The sequence below is a fragment of the Notamacropus eugenii genome, chromosome 1 (assembly GCF_028372415.1).
Source record: "Notamacropus eugenii isolate mMacEug1 chromosome 1, mMacEug1.pri_v2, whole genome shotgun sequence".
NCBI classification, from domain to species: Eukaryota; Metazoa; Chordata; class Mammalia; order Diprotodontia; family Macropodidae; genus Notamacropus; species Notamacropus eugenii.
The window spans coordinates 465,250,072-465,272,845 of record NC_092872.1 but is presented as its reverse complement, the minus strand read 5'-3'; the positions used below and the strand labels follow the sequence as shown (position 1 = coordinate 465,272,845).

General features: G+C 33.6%; 1 protein-coding gene across 5 annotated transcripts in view; it reads right to left on the bottom strand.

The window, feature by feature from the left end:
* Positions 1-3,832: 3,832 nt before the first annotated feature.
* Positions 3,833-22,774, bottom strand: part of TENT4B (terminal nucleotidyltransferase 4B) — a 60,675-nt gene continuing 41,733 nt past the window's right edge. For 3 of the 5 annotated variants that reach the window (XM_072632170.1, XM_072632171.1, XM_072632169.1), the window contains 9 exons: positions 22,301-22,421; positions 20,804-20,911; positions 18,743-18,871; positions 17,249-17,462; positions 16,099-16,225; positions 15,903-16,006; positions 15,617-15,804; positions 12,115-12,279; positions 7,380-10,219 (listed from right to left, as the gene is read on the bottom strand). In XM_072632170.1, the coding sequence (XP_072488271.1) occupies positions 10,043-10,219; positions 12,115-12,279; positions 15,617-15,804; positions 15,903-16,006; positions 16,099-16,225; positions 17,249-17,462; positions 18,743-18,871; positions 20,804-20,911; positions 22,301-22,421 (1,333 nt within the window). In that variant the 3' untranslated portion in view covers positions 7,380-10,042. Of the gene's footprint in view, positions 4,210-7,379; positions 10,220-12,114; positions 12,280-15,616; positions 15,805-15,902; positions 16,007-16,098; positions 16,226-17,248; positions 17,463-18,742; positions 18,872-20,803; positions 20,912-22,300; positions 22,422-22,774 lie in introns of those variants that run through there. The other 2 variants (XM_072632172.1, XM_072632173.1) reach the window with 2 other exon arrangements.

The window sequence follows — 22,774 nt, the reverse complement described above, 5'->3', positions numbered from 1 at the left end:
ATTCCTAGAATGCTTCAAGGTTTACAAATGATTTCCATCACAATGACTCTGTGAGGTAATTAATGCTAATATTATAATTCTCATTTTATGGATGGAAAAAAAGTTTAGAGAAGTTATTCGATTTGAAACATGGAAATGAAAAGGGATTCAGAACATGGATCTATGTAGCATACTAATAAAAGAGGTAATCACTATTATAGACAGAAATATTAAAGGGATGTAGGCAAAATTGAAGTCAATTTAAAGCCAAATTATTTCACTCATGTCATGAGGGATTTTTCAGATGGAAAGGGTCCTAAATAGCAATGTTTTTAAGATTTATAGCAAAGTTGTAGAAAGTTTCTGTTAAAGAAGGTATCTGTCAATTCTCAAAGACTATTATGATTTTTTTTTGGTTGGAAGGGTTTTTGGTTTTTCTGTTTTGTTGTTTTTTGGAGCTAAGAAAACCATTTGGAACTAGAATGCATGTAACTCATTTAAATAGTAATCATCCTAGGTAATCTGAAGAGCTGTCATGTAGGATTACACTTGCTCTGTTCATCTCCAGATGGCAAAAAGAGGAGCAACAATGGATGTTGCAGAAGCTATTAGGTTTTGTGTAAGAAACATGTTCTTAAGAATCAGAGCCAAGCAAATATGGTCTGGACCATTTTGTGAAGAAGTGAGTCTCCACTCTCTCTCCCCTTCATTAGATGTCTTCAAGCAAAAACTGGATGACCACTGATTGAGTATGTTGCAGTGGAATTCTTTTTTCAACATTGGGACTAGATAACTGATGGATCCCTTTCAATTCCACAACTATATTTCTATGACATCTGAGTGTATCATTGATATTCTCTTGATTTCAAGAGTTCAAGGAAGGCCCATAGCTTGCAGGATGGACCTCTTAAAACAAACTTATGGAAAAGACTAACAGAATGGGCAGATGTGAGTAGGTTGCAATCTGTGTCACTGGAAAGAATACCCACATTAATGACATCACAGATCCATTGAAATATGGGCAAGACATGAGAAGTACAAATACAAAGGCACGAAACACAAAAATGAAATATAGTCCCTACTTTTAAGCTCACGTTCCTCTAGAGGAATACAACTTGCAAAGAGAAAAATAAATACAAGATAATTTGAGAAAGAGGAGAGCACTAACTACTTAGGCAAATCAGCAAAGGCTTCATGCAGGTGGAACCCAAGCTAAGCCTTGAGAGGATCTAAGGTTTCAAAGAGACAAGTAAGGAAGAATTGCTTTCACCCTATGCAAAGGCATAGAAACAAGAGACAGAATGCTCAGGAATAACAAATAGTCCAGAGTAGTACACAGAGTGCATGAAAGGGAGCAATGTGGAATGATTGAAAAAGTAAAACAGAGCTGGACTGAAAAGGATGTCAAATGCCAGGACAGGGCGCTGGTATTTTATCCTAGTAACAAAAGGGGAACATGGAAAGGTTTTTCAACATGAGGGTTGCAACATCAGAGCCATACTTTAGAAAGATGATTTTTGTAGCTCTATGAAGGATTAGAGGGGAGGATGAAAGCAGGGGTCACAATTATGTAGCCACTGAACAAATGTATTGGCCAGATGAGTTAGAAGAGGATGGATGTGAAAGATTTTGTAGAGAGAATTAATAAAAGACTAGGCAACTAATTGGATATGAAGAGTTGAGGATGACTGAGGTTTTGATACAAGTTAACTGAAATGGTGATTCTTTCAACAAAAATAGAGAGATCAAGGAGAAGGGCGGTTTCAAGAAGATAAGGCATTCTATTTGGGTGAGGTTCAATGTGATATACCTCTGAAACATCTAAGTGGTAATGCGGGACTGGAACACAATAGAGATGACCAGATATGTAAATTTAGAAGTCACCTCCATGGCAATGTTAGACCTAGAGGACCTAATGAAAACACTGTTGAAAGAAAAGATGGCCCAGAGGTTCACATTAGTGTTGGAGAGATAGATTTGGGAGTCAATTGCAGAGATAATTAAACACACTAGAGCTGATGAAGCCCAGGACAAAGATTGGAAGGAGACATGTTGGGTATCTACGGTTAGGGGGCAAGAGATAATTTAGTAAAAGATAGAGTAACTAGTCAGAAGAACCAGGATACTATTGGGTTTTGTTTGGTTGGGTTTTTTTTTTAAAGCAGAGGAAATAAAGAGTAATCCAACAGAAGGTGGCTGACAGTGTCAAAGTGCCAAGAGGTCAAGAAGTATGAGAACAGAGAAAAGGCCCTTCAGTTTATCAATTAAAAGATCAGTAAACCTTTTAAGTTCTGGTTTCAGTAGAGTGCAAGGGAATGAGGAGTTGGAAGAGCAAGTGAGGGCAAGGAATGGACATAAGCAATATAAATGACATCAGAATAGTGAGAAAGAAAGAATAAGGTAAATTTCTCCTGAAAACAGGCTTGATTTCACTACACCTAAAAACCCGAGGATGTTTCAATACATTCTTTTTCCTTTGCTACAAGTGAGCATTGCTAGAGGCTGATCTCTACTTCCTTATCCAGTGGGCTGAATTCTGGCTCTTGGCCTAATTCTTTTCTTTGCCCATCATTAAATGTGCATAACCATCCTATGTGGGCATAGAGACATTTTATAGATAGTATTGATTTCATTACAAAAGAATGTACAGGTACCATGAAATGCAAAATAAACCAAGTGACTTCTCCATCATTTAAGGGGTACCTTCTAATTTACACACACATACACACACTCCCTAGAAATAAATTATATATATGATAATAAATAATGCTAATAAAAGTACTAACTTTATAGGCATTATGAGTTTTAGAAAACTTTAGAAAAATTGCTAGCATTAGCAACATTATCATACCTATATCCCAACAAAAATATCAAATGATACAAAAGTAAATCCAACAACTTTCAAAAGTAGTCTATTAGTTCAAAATTTGTCTTAAAAAAACCCCACCAAGAATGACTAAGAAAAAAACTTAAACTTATTGAACTCTGACCTCAAGTAAATAAATACATTGGAACAATACTTTATACTTAACTTTTGATCATATGTGAACATCTTGTTCTGATCCATTTTCTCTTCACTATCCAGTCTCTCAGTATGCCAAATGGGTCAAAACCAGAGACCAGATTTAAGCATAAAGTATATAGTCACAAAATCTCATAGTTGGAAGGGGCCTCAAAGTTTATCTTAGTCCTGAAAAGGAATCTGGTCTTCTACATCCTCAACAAGTACCATATTAAAGCTGGCACGCAGTTATACTTGACAGTACTACAAAGTTAAACAGTTTGAGGATTATTTACTATTCCTTTCCATTAGGTTGAACAATCTAGGATAACTGCTCATTTGTAACTTATACGTGCCATTGTGGAAAGCCATCCTGGTCAGCTTGATTTAGCTACTTCTACATTAAAGATGTTAATGTTATTTTTTTATGAACATTCAAATAGTAAATATTGAAAGTTATCATAATCCTGTATTTTAAAGCAGAGATCAAGTTGTGTTAATTCATGAATAACTAATGTAGGGGTATTGGCTATGGTTCTTAATTACTACTGATTCTGCACAAAGTACTGGTAGCTTGTTGTATATACAAACCCCAGTTTCTATAGACTTAGACTATGGTGAGAGCAGAGTAATAGTATCCTAAAGCTCTGTTAAAAAAAAAAAAAGGCTGAAAACGCTATTGAGATAGGCTAACTTATAAATTCCAAGCAAATCATAACCTTTTTCTTCATTCACAGAAGTATAATCATTATAGAATATTGTGATTTGTAGAATAGACAAGAGGAAAAATTAGGGGGAAAAACAGTTATCAAATCTTACACAAAGGTTCATAACAGATGCTTGAAAACCAAATGAAAGCACAGAGCCTTTATTGGATCACAGATTATGGATAAGAAAATGGGTGGTACCACTGAGGACAAATTTGCATAGAAATGCAATTTATAAAATTCTCAAGGTAAACAATCTGCATCTTTGAAGAAACTGTAGTTAGCTTTAAAAAGTTTCCAGACAAGATGTGCAATTCTTTCACAATATTCATAAATGCTGCCCAATTAAATGACCTCAGGAAATGTTGAACTTTAGTAAATCATTTGTATTAAATCTCTTCCTGCGGTGGATTCCTCAGTGTCTCGCTGCAGTTGTAACTAGATAAAACTTGGAAGATTTCAGGACGATTCAAACCTCCAACACTTCACAGGAGTCTGCATTTCTTAGAACTGAAGGCAACACTAATCAGAGAAGAAGCAAAAAGTATTGATTAAAATCCAAACTTGCCAAATGTGTGTACATTCAATGAAATATTCAACTCTAATAGGATTCTCTGGATGTTCCTTCACCAGTTCTGATACCAGAAGACAGCTTTGAATTGAACACTTTATTCTTGTACCTCTGGCATTTGACCTCAAACAAGGCTGAAGTTATCAAGGGGAATGAGGTACTTTGAATTTTGTAGCCAATATTCTCAGGGCCAGGAGTATAGGACTTATAATTTGAGCTTCCAAACTCAAATGTATGTAAAAATTATAGACGAAAAAGCAGTTCTGAATTTTAAATCTCAAGGTCAGAAGTTAAAATCAAAGTGATTTAAGGCAACTAAGTGAAGAGGGAAACTAAGACAAAGATCTAAATCCCAAAATAAGGTGACCATAATTTTCAACCTAAAGTATTTGGCACATAATCAATAAGCGTCCTCTCCTTTAAAGGTACTGGCCTCAGACTGTCATGTAATTAGTTCTCCCCAAGGGTACCAAAATGCTTACCTGTCTAATTCCTTAACTTCATGTAAGACTCATCCCTGAATGGTAAGAATTTAATAAAATTGCTATCTTCAGAGATATTTTCTCCTAGTGAAGTCCTCTCCCCATTTTGTGAGACTGCGTTATGCTACCACCCGCTATGCTTTATTATTTTTAACTACCCACACAAAGACATATAGTATGTTGAGGATAAAGAAATAAGCAAACACGAATATAACTACTCTTTAAAAATTTCATTCATCCATCTGATTATGGCCTCCCCACACCCCTTATGTCATAACACATGAAAACAGATTCAACAAAAAGTAGCAAAGGCTATGGATCTGCAAGGATTTTATTTGACATTTTAGCTCTTGAGATGAATACAGATACACAGATAATCACTTGAAATAGAAACTTTGACTTGGATACACAAATTAAGAGGACACCTAGTTTTCACACTACCCCCAGTAAAGTACTTGTTTAGGACTCATTCATACAGCTACAACTTCTCTTAGCAAATGACAGACAAGCCCACGCTTCTTGCTGAAGCAACAACAGCAAGAAGACCACTCACTGTCACTTGCATTTTAATTCTTCCTATATCTCTAGGTCAAAGGTATTGGACCATGGACCATTTTAAGCAATACTAAGGCACGCACTTTAAAGTACAAACCTTAAAAGCCAAAATGCTTTAAAAAGGAGAGCAAGGGAAACAAAATATCATACGTCATTAAAAGAAGTTTTAGTATTTGATATTAGGCCATAGGTCTTTTATCCAGACCAGCCTGGAAAAATAAGGCTTTCTAGCTAATAACAGTTTCAACTTAAACTTGGATCATTCTCTCTGATGGAAGAAAAATTCAGTTAATCCATTGTTTGAGGTTTGAAGGTAAGTTGAAAGCTTTTAAGACCTAGCTCAGACAACAGTATTAAAGACATTTAATACTATTAATAAGAAAAAAGACATCGTAGAGAAACAAAATTTGTTAACCATATTAACTTTCACAGTGAAATCTGGCTTGTTCCTTGGTTATATGTTAAATCAAATAGCATATTACAATTTTAAACACTTATTTTCCACAAAACTTCCATTTCTGTCAGACTGAAGAGTGATCTAAATCTCAAAGTAAAGGTTTAGAACCTGAGGAAAAGCAAACACAGTATTTTCAATGAAACACTTGTCATACAAATACTTGTTTCAATATTTATGCTACATTATTACTGAAATGTTTCATTAAATCAATTACTTCACTGACAAAAACAGCAATGCAAAAATTTAATTTGACTTTTCCTACTCAATTTAACTTGCACCAGTCATTCATAAAATCCTGACACACAGTATATTTGTTTTATAAATCAATCAGGAAAACAGTGCTTTCCACTCACATACAGTTTACAGATATGGTCAATGAGAGGAAATAGCAAGTTTTTCTGGTTGTTGCTTTAACCATTTTTATTATTTATCAGTTTGGAAATCTGAAATTATTAGAAGAAAAAGTCTACCATTAATTTTCTAAAACTTAGTTCCAAAATGTCCATTTCCCTAGGAACACTCCCTAGTGAATAACTGAATTCCTCCCCTTATTCGTTAATATCAAAGTGATTAAAAAACTATCAGCATGCTATAATTGAAGGCAACCATAAGTTTCCAACTGTGGATCAAATTTAAAGCAATTAACAGGAATCATCATAAATAACAAAAATCCCAACAAAACTTACAGAAACCTATTAATGATGGTTCCTGAACATTCAACACAACATCAGTAAAATTACCCTGGTCATCCTAGTTATAAAGGCTCTTGCAAAGAACAAATCACAGCACTACGGTTCTGCTATTTACAAGTCGCAGGATAACCCAAACACTGGTTAACAGGTTAGGGAAGTTCAACACTTACCATTGGTGGGGTGGGGGACGGGGGTGGGGGGGGATAGGGGAGGGGCGGGAAGAAAACCCCAAAGGAAAGGGAAAAAAGAAAGTCTTCCTTGCTCATGCTTTGTTCTGATGAACTGAGAAGACTCAAGTTGAGGAAAAGAGAAGCTAAAGCAAATGACTGACAGTCTCAAGGGCAAGCTCAAAGAGAAGCAAAGCAAATAGAAAGCAAATCAAAGAGGCACAAACGGACATTCAGCCCTTTGGGAGGGTTCAAAGACATAGAGACATAAAACCAGTAGGTTTTATACTCCAACACTATGATAGAAACCAAATGCAATAAGTCTCTCCAAAGCAGAACACCTGGTCTCTTCATCCTTTGCAAATAATTGACACTTTAACTGATTTTTTAAAGGTATATAAACAGCCTTTAAGCAGTATCAAAATATAATCATCCAGAATCTATATTTATAATTCTTGATGCTTTAGCACTTCAAAGAACCATTATATCATTTCTATTAAAATTTTAAAAGCAGCCAGACACATATGAAGCACAAACACAACCAACAAAAATAAACTTTGACGTAAACAGGAATAATTTGTAAATATCCAGTTCTACAATACTGCAAAGGAAAATGTTTCAAGGATGCTGATGAACTATAATATTTAGATGAAACATTTATTTTTTCAGTCACAAAATCTAAACAAAATATTGAAACTCAAAAGGAATCAGACGGGAGTCAAATACAGAGATGAAATGTACAAGACAAATGAGCAGGCAAACTAAAAGTTCTTGAAAGTATTTTACTTCAGATTGAAAAATGAACAGTTCAACTGTCCTATTTAAATAAAGATTTGCAAGATATACAGTATTTACGAATACAATGCTGGTCATTTGAGGAAATGTAACACACACCTCAATTTTCCTTCATGCTTTTTTTTTTTGTCTTTTAGAAAGATACTGTTTACCAAAAAGAAACTTGAGCAGTCCAGGAAAAGCGATTTTTCCAATAAATTTATGAAAACCATAAATTGAGGCAAACCTAAGATTCCCAATGGAATCAAGATTATCTTCCCGCTACCACCACCTTAAAATAATCACATGCTTATTGAAACACTAATACCTGCACCCTAAGAGTACATTTGCTTTCAACAATGAGGGTGATTCTTTAAAACACAAAAACAAAACAACAACAACAAAACAAGTCAGTGTGGCCAATGCAACACAGATCTTTGCAAGTTTTATATATCTGAAACAGTTTGCTAATAGCAGCTAATACTGGATTATATAATTTTATAAATAATTTCTCCCTACGCAGTAAACAAAAGTCTATACATTCACAATAATCTAAAAAACAAAATAAATACTGTGATTATGCATAATGTGGTATGACTTGAACTAGTTTCTATAAACAAAAGCTCAACATCTTGTTGATAAAAATTAGCTGATCTGAACAAAATGTGAATCTAAAATTTAAAACATTGTCAAATTAACATCATATTTAAAACTCTTATACTGTTTATACAAGGTAAGTGTTATGAGTTTCCATCTTTTGGAACGTATTTTTCCTTTTTGAAGTAAAAGATTAACATATTGAAATATTGATTTCAGTGATGACATTGGTTTTGGTTATATTTTAGCATTATTTTATTTAAAAAGTTGTTGCACTAATAGTGTCCATTACCGTCTGGTTGGTCTGGTATTTTGTAACTGTATACAAAAGAAAAATTTAAAAGCCTATATATATATATATATATATATATATATATATATATATATATATATATATGTGTGTGTGTGTGTGTATATATATATACACACACACACACACATATATATGTGTATATATGTGTGTGTATACACACATGTAATATGAATACATATACATATATATGCATATAAAAGATCCTCATCTCAGGAATGGCTTCATTTAATAGAGCCATACACATTGACGACGAACATAGAACGCTTTTCCCTTCCAAGGAAGCATTTGCACAAATGCTATTAAACATTCTATTATGTTCAATATTCCCCAGCTCAGTTTCAAACTCAACATGTGGTGAATAACAGAATTTCACATCTCATTTGCACTCAAGGCATTCAACTGACCACAACCTAAATTTACAGTATGATTAAAACAAGCCAATGTTTAAAAAAGTTTTAATTAAAGATAACAATTCAGTGAAAGGGCAGGATAAAGAATGGGATGACAAGAAGTGTTTGGTCTTAATAAAGCAATACGAAATGTGTCCTTTATCAAAGACCATTTAATTTTTAAAGATAAACAATACCAAAAGCATATAGTAGAGTATAAGAAAATAGTTTTATAAGTATGATTTCATTAAAGCTTAAACAGTTATTCTCTCCCACAGAAGTTTAGCATGAATTTAAAAAAGAATGAGAAAAACAAGTACACGCGAGCACAAAGGTTAAAGAAGCTGGCATGCAAATGTTTGTAGAACTCGAGCTGAGGTTTTTTTTCCTTTTTACTGCAACAAGAATGGACAACATTCAGGTGGCTTTTTTTTTCCTTTTTAGGAAGAAAAAAAAAGACTGTAAAGAAAACAAAGTAGTGTAATTGCCCATTGCCAAAGACAATGGCACTCTTGAAAACAGTTGTGAGTTAATTATCAGAGATGACTATAGTTTTTTCAGTGTTTACACAAAAATACATAGTACACATTTTACAAAATAAAATAAACTTCATTTGCCACCATAAATCTTTTCTTTTTAGAGGAAAAACTTTTGCAGCAGGTCACAAGTGTTCTATTAATTCATTGCAATGCTGAAGAAAACAAATTCTGAGTAACAGAACTAATCACGTTCCTACATATGGATGTTAAGATGACAATTCAGATTATTTTTCAAACTAATCCTGAGAAAATTCTGTTTACAATTTAAACAGTAATGTTATGTAAAAAGTATTAACAAATCCACTATTACAAATGTCAATTTCCTATAATATAGTCTTCTATATATACACACAATAAAATGGTAAATATATGCAAAAATAATAAAAAAAATCATGCACAAATCACTTTCACCTTTTAAATCTGGTTTTCCCACAAAATACATTTTTTTCTCCTTCCTCCCTCCTTTTAAACTTTTAGTTTTTGTTTATACCACCCCCTACACACACTGAATACTACCCCTACAATTCAGCATAAAGCTGATGGGATATATATTTATTTTACATTCAAGCTTTTAAATCTTAAAATGACCCTGTTGTATAGCATATGACTTATCAAATGAGCAGCCTTTTTTTTTCCTTTTTGTTTTTGTAGTTGTCAGTCTTCATGATCCATTCCGTGGCGAGCTGGGAAAAAAATGCAGTTGCTAATCAATGTCTGAACAGTCTGAAGCTCCCGAATGAATCCCAAGAGTTGCTATCAAACTATCCCGTAGCATGAGATCATTGCACACAGAAGAACAGTCAATCATAAAATTGGTAACTATCTACAAAGGTCTGAAAAGGCTGCGTCCCTCTTGTGTTTCCTCTTTTTGCCATGGTAATACTGATTATTTGATTTGCCTTGATGCTGTTTGTTTGTCATCAAGGTGCCATGGCTTGTTTGAGTTGTACCTTGGAAGCCTTTGCTGGAAGAACGAAATAACCTTGTTGATCCATGCTGCAGAAAGGAGAAAAAAAAATCATCAATATTATACGTTAAAACCAAAAATAGTCCTAAATATCAATCCATGTTTAAATAATAGTAATATTATCATCATTATAAAAAAAATTCTAAGAGTTGCTAAGTTTTCAGAAAGAGTTAAACCCAAGCATAAGATGCTATACTAGTGATCACTTAATATTGCATTAATTTGATGTATTTAAAACTTTAATATCCAACCTTCATTAGAGAAGCACTTCAAGCAAATAACAAATTAATTCAAGGCCTACAGACATAGATGTTCCTTCTTAATAATGTTCTACTTATGCTAATATGAAAACTCCTCCCTGACCATATGTTAACAGTAGAGGACCACAAGACAATAGCAAATACAAATAGGAGATTTAAACTACATTGTATATTCCCCTTCATTGTGTGTGTATGTAAGGTGCAGGGCAGGAAAGCAATGGAGAATGGAATATGGAACACTGCAAATACTTGTCTTGTCACATAAGGCCAATGTTCTAATTTTGCTAAATTGGTTTTTTTCTCCTTTATCTTTTAAAATATAATTATAGAAGGAAACATTCTCTAGTTGGGAGGATGCTGAGGAAGAATTGCATTCAGAAATGAATGCTAGGTAAGAACAAAAAGCATCAACAAAAAGTTTAAGAGTTGACCAAACTTTAAAAATTTCCTATCATACCTATTACACACACACACACACACACGCACACACACACACACACACACACACACACACACACACACACACTCTCTCTCTCTCTCTCTCTCTCTCTCTCTCTCTCTCTGAGATTGTTCTCCTTATTTCACCTAGTGTAGCACTCACAAACCCAATCCCACTGCAGATAAGCATCAGAACTTCCACATGTTCCATTTTTGACCTGAGCTGTTATGTCCCTTCTCAGGCAGCCTGCTGACCATTCCCAGCAGTTCACCATATTGGCATCAGACTTAGTTTAGTTAGTATCTCAGATCTCCCAAGCTCAGGCAACTTAACCAGCCTCAGCCTTCCCCAGCAACAGGGATTACAGACATATGCCACCCAGTCTGGCCAGAGTTCTTTTAAATAATTTTTATGACACTTTCTAAAGTATGATTCCCTGTCTTCTTTAAGAAAGTACAGTTTGAATAATATTCAATTTTTAAATGAATCTGGAAAATTAAGAACACCTATTATTGTAGTGTAATGTAACACAGTGATACCTTTAGATGTTGAAAAAAGCACTTCTGTGCTTTATTTTGTGTCTGATTTTATAGTCTGCTATTTCCTTTGTCAGCTGTTGTTTCTTGCTGACAATAGTCTCTTCTTGTTGTCATGTTACTATATATAGAAAACAACTTTTTTTCCATTTTGATTCACTATTCATGGACACAGAGCAGTTTTTAGACAATAAAAAGACTTGACTGAAGTACAATTGTACAGCTATGGCTTTTAACAAGTCAAAGGTAACATTAATCAAACACTCTTGGGTAACAATAGTTTGTTCAATTCAGAGCTCAGCATTCAAATACAGTGCTTCATATATCAACAACACATAAACTCCAAAGCATCCAGGAGGCTATATATAAAAAATGTTACAGAACCATGCAGAAAATGCTTATGGCAAATAGACCTGTTTTGAAGCACTGTTAACCTTTCTATAGAAATGAATGACCCTTATTGAGGTAGTGGATATAAACTGTGTTGATTTGAAAAGAGCTCTGTCATGGGGGAGAGTCTTATTAGGTACCCATTGTAATATGGAATTTTCTATATTGAAAAAATATATTCCCTGACTAGTAATTTTCTTTAAATAGGCTATTATTTAAATAATTCATACTTTTCATATTTAATATTAAAATATTCCACATTAAAGATGAATAATGATTAGAATAGAAATTTCACACACCTGAGATTTGTTAGTGCTATTGGCTGAATTAGGAGCTTGGTTGTTTTGTATTTTCCCTCCTGACTGGGAGGATTCCAAAGATACCTCTTGTGATCCCACTCTGTTCACAGTAGACTGACGACAAATCAATTGCTTAGATGTTTTGCAGGGCGTTGCATCAGAATCCTTAACACAAATCACACACTGATCAGAATAGGCAATAGCTAAAATGTTCAGTATCAAGAGAAAATGATAAAATGATTACCTCAACAACAAATGTCCTTTTGACTAAATTATCCTTTTAGAAGTTAAAGAGATATAAAAAATTCCTAGAACTAATGAGGTTTTGGTTGTGTGTTTTTTTAAAGAACTTAATTTTTGCCTCTAAATTTAACTACTTAGTTTAAGGTACTTATAAGTTAACGAGAAGGACTCCTATTCATTTTCAAATATGATTAAAACCCTATTCAATACTTAGCTTCTGTTGCTTTTCCTCAAGAGGAGCTTCAAAAGTCAGTATTTTCATTTATAGTAACAACAGCATGTGGACTAAAAATTAGGATGATAAGATCAAAGATTTAAAGCTAAAAGAAACCTTACAGGCCATTTATCTAATCCAGCCTCCTCATTTAACAATGGAAACCTAAAACTTATCAAGGCCAAGTGACTCATATATGGTCACAGGTTAGTAAGTATCAGAGGCAGGATTTAAATCCAGTATTCCTGACTCAAAGTACAGTCTCTCAGAAGACTTGAGTTCTAGTTCTATCTCTATTACTAACAATCTGTATGACTTAAGACAAGTTTCTTCTCTTTGGACCTAGATTTATTATATATAAAGTGATGGGGCTGAACTAGAAAACTGCTAAGGCTCCATAAATTTTCAGTTGATGCTCAAACATCTATAAAACTGCGCATACCCTTTGATTCAGCAATACCACTACTAGGTTTCTATACCAAAGAGATGAAAGAAAAAGGAAAAGGAAGGAGGGAAGGAGAGAAGTTGGAATTCAAAGTATTAGAAACAAATGATGAGAATTATTATTGCATATAACCAGGAAATAAGAAATGCAGGTAATGGGGTATAGAAATTTATCTTGCCCTACAAGAAATGAGAGAAGATGTGGATAAGGGAAGGGTGGGATGTGATAGAAAAAATGCAAGGTATTAGGGGATGGGGGGAGGGGAGAGATGGGGAGAAAAATTGGACATGCTACAAAGTGATGTAAAAGCAATTAGTATTAAAACAACTGACTGATTTAATTACTGAGACTAAATCAGAGATAGCTTTAGTTTGGGGAAAAAAATTTTAGTCTAAGTTTCCTAGAGGCAGGTAACCTCAGGTAAAATTTGGTATTGATGGAAAAGTTAAGGTTTTAATGGTAAATTTGATTTTATAATTATTATTTAGCCAGGAACTAGAACATGTGTAGAAAGGGATGTAAGCCACTTAAGCCTTGCCTCAAAAGAGGTTCCTTAGCCAGTGTGAAATTACAGTCATATCTGAAATCTGGTCATTGGAACTTGCTATTTTAAGATTCTATGGGACTATTAACTGACTATTCTTCTGAGTCTAACTCCAGGTATGGATAGCAAGAAAGGCGGTCTAAACTTCCAATCCATGATGCCAGTAAGCCTGTGAGATGCTGGTATGAGCTGCAAAAGGTGATCTCATGGGAAGGATGGGAGAGTGGCTGTTCAGTCTGGGCTGAGATAGAGTTCTCCTGACTCAATTTCCCCACTGACACCTGGCAGACTTTAAGCCTGACTGAATGCAACTTGACAATCTCCTCCTGCCTGGATTTGACATGAAGTTGGGGAAATATTGTTTCCCTGCAAGTTCCCTACTCTTAGTGGCAATTTTCTATAGTCAAAAGGTTTGTAAGCTTAATACCGGATCTATTAAATTATAGATTGTTGGTAGGGGAACATCTGAGGTTAAGTCTAAAATTAAGCTATTAGGCTTACAACGTTAGACCAACAACAATAAGTTAGGGTCCTTTAATTCTTGGTAATAGTGTGGAGCCAATTAGGTCAAGGGCTTGGGAAGTTAGCATGCATAGTTATTATTTGTGTCTCAGTTGGTTAATGTTAAAAAAAAAATTCATTTGTGGTCTATATTGTAAGTGCTTTAAAAGAAGTATCACCGGACCAATAGTTGGAATTGTTTTATGTGATATGAACTGTGTTAAAAATGAAAAATTTTTAAAAAAATTAAAAAATTTTTAAAAAAAGGAAAAGGGACCCACATGGATAAATATATTAATAGCAGCTCAATTTGTGGTGTCAAAGAATTGGAAATTGAGAGGATGTCCTTCAACTGGAGAATGGCTAAACAAGTTATGGTATATGATTTTGACAGAATACTATTGTGCTATAAGACATGATGAGCAGGAAGCTTTCAGAAAAACCTGCAAAGAATTACATGAACTTATACAAATTGAAGTGAGAAGAACCAGAACACTATACACAGTAACTGCAATACTGTATGATGATCGACTGTGAATGACTTAGCTATTCTCAACAACACAAAAATCAAAGACAATTCCAAAGAACTTATGATGAAAAATGCTATCCACCTCCAGAAAAATAACTGATGGAGTTTGAAAGCTGATCAAATCATATTTTTTTTAGTTTATTTTTTTCATTTTTCTTTTGGTTTGTTTTCTTTCACAACATGACTAATATGGAAATATGTTTCGCATGACTGCACATGTATCATAACCTATATCAAACTGTTTGTTTTCTCAATTAGGATGAAGGGGAAGTAAGGGGGGGAAGAGAATTTGGAACTCAGAACTTTTAAAAACAAATGTTAAAAATTGTTTTTATAATTAGAAAAAAAATTTTTTTTTAAAAAAAATTTAGTTATTCAGAACTATTAGTGTGAATTTCAATGTGTATGGCCCCCATATTACTATCTCAGTGTATACAGCTGGTTTCTGTGCAGTTCAATTCTACTCTTTTTTCCTTCTTTTTCCCTCCTGTCTTCCCTCTAAGCCCTATACTCGCACCTTTATTGGCAGTCACATGTTTACACAATCCCTAATTCTTCTGTTTTGTGGCTGCTCTACTTTCTCTCAAAAGCATCTCTGACTTCATCTTGAGACTGCTGTGTTTCATAGAATTTCAGAGGGAACAGAAAACATGCTAATGGATCTTGAGTATGCAGATTTATATATGTATATATATATGTGGAGAGAGAGAGAGATATGAACTGTATCATTTGCTGACTCACTCATTTTTTAATCACTGGAAATTTCACTCATTTTTGCTTTACTTATTAGTGTTTTTATATCCTCTGTAAAGTTCAAATACTTAATAACTAGTAAAAGTTTATACCTCACTTAAATGAGTTCAAACTTAATGACATAAAGAAAGCTATTAAACAAGTGGAACACCAATAACTAATCAACAAAGTAATTTAAGAAATACCTAGATATTACTCAGTAATCAAGGGATGAATTAACTTTAAATTTTCAGAAGTTCTAATTCCAAAACAGATTTATTTTTAAATACTTACAACATCACTAGAACTGGACTGCGTGGCAGAAGAGGAAGACACTGGACCTGATGAAGAGTTTGAAGAGTGTTTACTAAGAGATTCCGAAGTTTTACTTCTACATTTTCCCAGGGATTCATTTTCTTCAGATAGATTATTGTTACACTTATCTAACTGCTGATTATCTACTATCAAGGTAACACCGTTTCCTGAAAGAGTGGCAAGAAATTGGAAAACGTTTCTTCCCATAAATATTCACAATGTATAAGAGTCCATGTAAGATCAAATAAATAGAGGAAAATCTTACCATTGCATGAAGGTTCTGGTCTATTCTGCAAGCCCCACTGCTTTGATATCCAGTCTCTATAGGTAGCCACTTCATCTGTCACTCTAATTATTCTACCTAATATGCTGTAAATGTTTAAAAAAGAAAAACTTATTGGAGTATGAAAACACAGAACTCATGACTTAATTTGATCCACTGATTTTAATAAAATGTTTACCTTTCTGTTTCGTTGTTGGGATAGTACTTCGCTATTGGTGATACTGCATGACTCAATACAACATATGCATAATCAAAAGCCTGTTTCACTTGCATGGCACCATATGAACTCCTTCCAACATCATTACCTTAAAAATAAATGTAGTAAAGTTTACCATTTACTTGATTTGAAATTATAAAATCTGAAATTTTATTTCATCTTACAGTATGCAAACCAGTGCAAAAACCTCATACAAAATTTTGGCTACCTCCTTTTATAAATGATTCCATATCAAATCTCTGAATATATCTATAACACATTGAAGTACTTATTTTTTAAGGCATCTTCAGAAGACTTAAAGGTAGCTTTGCCAACAAAAAGATTATAGCATATGTAAAAAAACAAACCTAAGCCAAAAAGGAGCTGAGCCACAGCTTCCCTCAAAATTCTAACACCATTAGAATTTCTAACTTCTAAGTTTCTTCTCCATTTTCCCAAAGGGTAAAGTAACAGAACTGAATCAGAAACAGAAATGTCTACAGGGATATAGCCTTAATAGAATTCTAGATGATTAGTGAAGTTTCCTAAACTATATCTACCTCTTTCAAACTTTACTAGTGAGGAATACTCCCCATTATCAAAATGTCTAAAAAAAATGACCGTAAACTTTTCAAATGATGACTAGTATAAACAATGGATATAAACAAATATAACACTGAAAATCTAAGGGAAAAGGTACTTTGTTGGTTTTCAAGATAACGCTAAATTAAACAAGGCAAAAACAATGGCATGAAAGAACAAAACTATTTCCTGCAATCCTTTAATCAGAGATTAATTCAGCTATATGCTGCCATTCTCCATGCCATTAACTATCTTCAAACTAACTATAAATTAAAGGTATAATAGGTAATCAAGGTCCTAGCTGAAATCTTCTTAGATGCAATGGAAGACATGTAAGGCTCAGAAAAAAGGTTATCAAATACACTACACACGTACCTAACATAATGAACACTTCTTTTTAACTGATAAAGGTGAATATAAGATCACTCCAAACTCATACGGAAGTTATTTTCTTGGTCTGCCTCAGAAGGTAAGCTATTTCAAGTTACAATAAACTGACTGGACAGCCCACTTTCGATGGGTTCCCGTAGATCTAACCTAACTTTAATACCTGGCTGTAAGGGGTCTTCGATATACAGCATTGATGGCCGGTAGCCATCCAACATATTTTTCTGCACTTCATCTTTGGCCACATATGAACCACCATCCTTTATCCGGATGCCAGTCTTGAGATAATTGAAGTGACGTCCATACAACTCAAAAAATTCTATTAAGAGAACACCATAGTTGGTATTGGGTATGCAAGCATCTTCCCTGGGATGCAGCTGGACAGAGGGGAAAAAAAAACAAATTTTATTGATTCTTCCTTGGAGTCTAAGAAACAAGAAATACTACCTCTATTTATGAAATTTTAAAAGCATATTTATTAAGTACCACAAGGTACTGTATTAGGAGTTGAGGAAAATACAAAAATCACATAAGACACAGTCTCATCTCCTCAAAAAGGACCCTGTCCTCATAGAGTTTATAGTCTAATGGGAGTATAACATATAGATCCAGATATGATAATATGTCATGATAAGTACACAAGAAAATGTAGAACAAAACACCTTGTGAAACCAGAGGGGGATGACGCTGTTTGTTACCAACAAGGGGGAATCAGAGAATTCTTCACATAAGAGATGATTATTTAATTTGAACTTTAAAAGCAAAGTGGAGGATGCAAGATATTTCAGAAACTGTATAAGCAGAGGCATGGAAACACAAGTATATTCTTCAGGCTGAGTCCAATTTGGGTAGATGAGGCTCAAAATCCAAGAAGTATTAAGATAATTTGAATTTCATAGAATCTCTAAATGGAGTCCATACATTAACTACAAAGACAACATTGTATACTAAAGTTATACTAAGCACAGCAGTAACCACAGATATCACATTGTAGGAGTGCAGATTTGGCTGCTAAGTGTTATGGTAGCCATGAGGGCTAGGAACTTATTCTAAAAAGAGCTGGAACCATAAATACTGGAAAGTCAGGCCACAACAATACTTTAATGGTGTGCAGTTGTCATGTACTGGTGGTGTGACTAGAAACACAGAACTAGGACCATATAGTTCTAAACACAAGAAAATTTTTACAGTACTTATTCTTATTGGCTGAAGTGTCCTAGCTCAAATACCTAAGTCTTATATAATTAGAAAGAGTTGTGTATTACTTTGTGGCCAGAAAGTGCTCTGATAGTAATAAAAAACTATGTAACCTCATAAAAAAAAGAACCTAAATTTTATGGAGACTCGTGTAATTGGCACGTACATATTACTAAATTCATAAAAATCAAACCATATTTATGGGTGGCAAAGTGGCCCAATGAAAATAATCAAATACACAAAAATTGATATAGGACTAAAAATAGAAAACTTACAAGAGAATCTTTCTTCTCCAAATTACCCAGTACCTATGATTTATTAAAATATGTGTATATTAATGTTCCTCTTAAAGATAGTCATACCATTCAAAGTGGTTTAACTAATTAAGAGCATAATTTTTTTAAATGTATGTATGAAATTATACTGTATATTGATATATAGTATGTTCCATATCACTCACCTGAAGAAAACTGACTGCCATTAAAAAGAGACTATAGGAGCCAATTCCACCTGTGAATACTTCATTAAGATCTCTTTGTAATAAGAATTGTTTCAATACTAAAACCAGGTAAGGTAATACAGGGTATTTCTGAAAAAAAGAAACAAGGTTTTATTTTGATTAATTCCTATAAAAAACTTAAGAAGTCTGGGAATGACCAATAAACAAAGTAGACTCAATCATTCAAATAATTACCTGTAAGACAGCCTACTGTAGGTAAGAATATACTATGCTTGGCACTACCCATGATAAAATTTGGTGAAATGATCTATGCAAAGAATTTTACTTTATATCTTTAAATAAAGTTAGATATAACCAAGATTTTATCTTTAGCCATCATTTTTAATTTTTAAAAGATGGAGATATTTCAATATACATTACAGAGAACACAAGTTAACTGCTTTCTATTTGGTGACTTTTATTTGATGATATACTTTTAGTAAAGCATAAACAACACAAGAAGAGTACATTTCCAAGCATTCTAAAACACTGAACTGCAAGAGTTTCAAGGAACTGCTTTCCTTAGGTTATAGTCAATCACACAATCCCAAATGCAGAGGCAATTTTTAAAATTATGATATACTAAAATTTTAAAATAATCCTGTTGTACTCAACAGGCAAATTCAGATTTTAGCCACCCTGAACTGCAAAACCAAGCTGTAGAAACATAAAAGACAAATAAAAAGAATTTTTTTTAAAAAGAACCGTTGAAGGTTAATGAAGAAAAGCCCAAAGGTTTAACTTAAATGGCATGAAGTACATAAAACACACAAAGACTAAACAGAGGAAACTGACAAATTCTTCTCTTTTTAGAGGATCCTTACAGAATCAAGGAAATGGGTTCAAGGTTATCAAAAGAAAAAAAGGTTGAAATATATGAATAAATGTCTTATGGCTTGCAAATTAAATTCTGGAATAGTTTAATAGAAAAAAAAAGAACATGGAATTTGGTTGTGACAAGCCCTGGGTTCCTGTACTAGATATGACATATTGTGTTACTGCAGGCAAAAACTGATTTCTCTGACATTTAGTGTCTTCATTTGTAAAATGGAAATACCCAATAAAGACATCCCCTTTGTAAATCATAAAAAGCTATATATAATAAACGGATACTATTCAAAAGGAATGGTGTACACACGTACTTCCCTGAAAGCAAGGGAATAGAGTATATAACTCCACTGAGGCCCCTTCCAACTCATTTTCCACATAAAAAGAGAATCAAGGTGGAGCAATTAATTAGTAATTTATACGTTCATTTAACAAGCAACGCTTTAAGTACTTACTATCTGCTAAATGATGAAATGCAAAGGAAAAACAAAAGTCTCTGCCCTTGAAGATTATTTGTCTATTCCTCAAGGAGCATCAACTTATACAAAAGAAAATATAAAATGTAAACAAAATAAACAAGTTGATTTTAGGGAAAAAATAACATTGTCTGGAACAAGGACTGTCGCAGAAAGTCTCCAAGGATAAACAGCTTGTCAAAAAAGCACAGCATACAGGAGATGCAATATCTTACGTAAGAGAAACAAGCAAGTAGGCCCTTTTGCAAAGAATGTTGAAGGTATGAGGAGTAGTAATGTGAAATACATTTGAAAAAATAAGCTGAAAATAAATGGTTTAGGGCTTTTATCACAGAAGTAACAGGAAGCCAAGGAAGCTTCTTGAGCAAGGAAATGGCATGACCAGACTAGTGGAGCCATATAAAAGGACTGACCAGAGAAGGAAGATGTTGGAATTTATTGCAATTGTCCAGGAGAGGTGATAAGGACTTCAACTTCAAGAAAAAAAACCTATTCTGGAAAATAAACTATGAAACTAAGACAGTTTGGCAGCAAGATCCACTTGAGTTAACAGTTTCAGCATTTAACATAAATAGATAATAAAATTAATTCTCATGAATACCATAACGGAATCTTTTTTTAAAAATTACATTTTTGACACATCTTTACTATAAAGATTGAGCTACACTCAAATCAAAAGTAATTTTGTGAACACATATTCCCAATGATATTCTCTAACCTTGGTAAAATCTTTGATAAGTTGGGCAGCTTTCACTCCGTTCTGTACATTGAAGCTGATATCAACTTTTACTTCAGTAAAAGAATCTGTTAGCTTAATAATGGGTACCTAGAGAGACATAAAAGTGTAATTAAATAGTTGAACTTGTAGTTGAAGAGAAAAAAGGAGGATGGACTTAAAAGTTAGAAGACAACACATGGATAAAATTTCTAATTAAAAGTTATCTTATTTCACAGTTTACAGATTATAGATAATAGATATTTAGCCCAGGCAATACTTTTTCCTCAAACTCATTACGTTTCAATCCTTTGTTAGTCAATAAACATTTATTAAGCACCTACTATGTTCCAGGCACCATGCAAAGCACCAAAGACACAAAAAGAGGCAAAAGACAAAAAAGAGGACTCCTTGCCCTCATGGAGCTCACAGGCTAATGAGGGAGACAGATAACAAATAAAAATGGACAAATAATATATATACAGGATGAATAGGAAGTAAACAAAAATTAGAGAAGTTAGGAAAGGCTTCCTGTAGAAGATGGGATTTTAATCCTTATATTAATTCATCCTTCAAAACACAGATGCGTGATAGGAGACTTTGTTAAATTCCCATCTTGAGACCCTACTATGGGCAAAGCACTTTTTATTTTTCATATCACTAAGATGATTCCTGTAAGAAAACACACTGGACATTTTTATTGGAATCAGAAGCTTCATATGGAAGCCATTTAAAAAAGCCCATTTCTACTACTTGGGAAACTGAATACTATATCAAAGAAACAACTTAAACAACAACCTAGAGCAAGAGGTCTATGAAAATGAATGAAAATTTCACAAATAAAAAGTGGGAGAAGACAAAAAAAAAATCTGAGAATGAGAGCTTATTTTCAAATATTAGACAGCTTAAAAATTCCCACAAAGTGGAAACAGACTCTCTTTTTTGCCCCATCAGCTACACAATATTTAGGGCAGAGAAATTTGTCTAGAGCCACTTACTAATCTCTACTAATCTCCCCCAAAAGAAAAATTACAGGTGCTTTGCATTAAGAAAACTCAACTTTCTAATGAAGATAATTTACTTTGTATTTATATTATTATATTTATTATAGAATTATAAAAATGTCATTTGAGGTTTTTGTTTTAACTATTATCACTTTTGGCGCAAATACAATACAATTTGGTTTACAAAACTTCAATTTATATACAACTTTTCAAAAACAATGTGAAATACATTAGTTTATATACTAGCATCTTGAACTAATTTGAGCAGCTCTTCAAAGTTTTGGTCTCAAGATCCTTTTATGTCCCTAACAATTACTGAGGATTTCAAAGGGCTACTAATAGCTAATAACTACAGATATCTACTGTATTCACTATTAAAACACTTTAGTATTGCTATGGGAATTGTTGCCATGAAGGCCTATGCTCTGAGGGCTCAGGGTGCTGCTCTCAAGTCTCAGAGAGTCCAGAGAAGTAAAGCCATCGAGGGAGGACTTACAGTCGCTTTGTCAAGTACTTTCACAGAATCCTCATCTGCAACTTTATGTTTTCGAAGAGCCTCTTCTAGGGTCCACAGAGGTAAATTCTCCCATTTCCCAAATACCACAAGATCAATGTCACTAAAATAGGTGATATAAAATGTTGAAGAAAAAAAATGTTTTAATTCACATTCAAACATTCAGACTATAAATTATCCCAACTCAAATTTAAAAAATTTAAAATTCCAGGAAGACACAGAAAACTCATAAAACTATACCCAAAACTAATTCGAATTAGCTACACATTGAGAACCAGGTTTTTTTGTTTGTATGTTTATTTGTTTTCAGGGGACTGTGAGTTGATTTTAATGCTTTTTTCTCAAAATAATTTTTACAGAAATTGAGAAATGACTGGGATGCTCTTTAAAAAATTAAAGCAGAGGGGGCAGCCAAGATGGTGGAGTAGAAAGATACACATACTCTAGCTCTTCCCC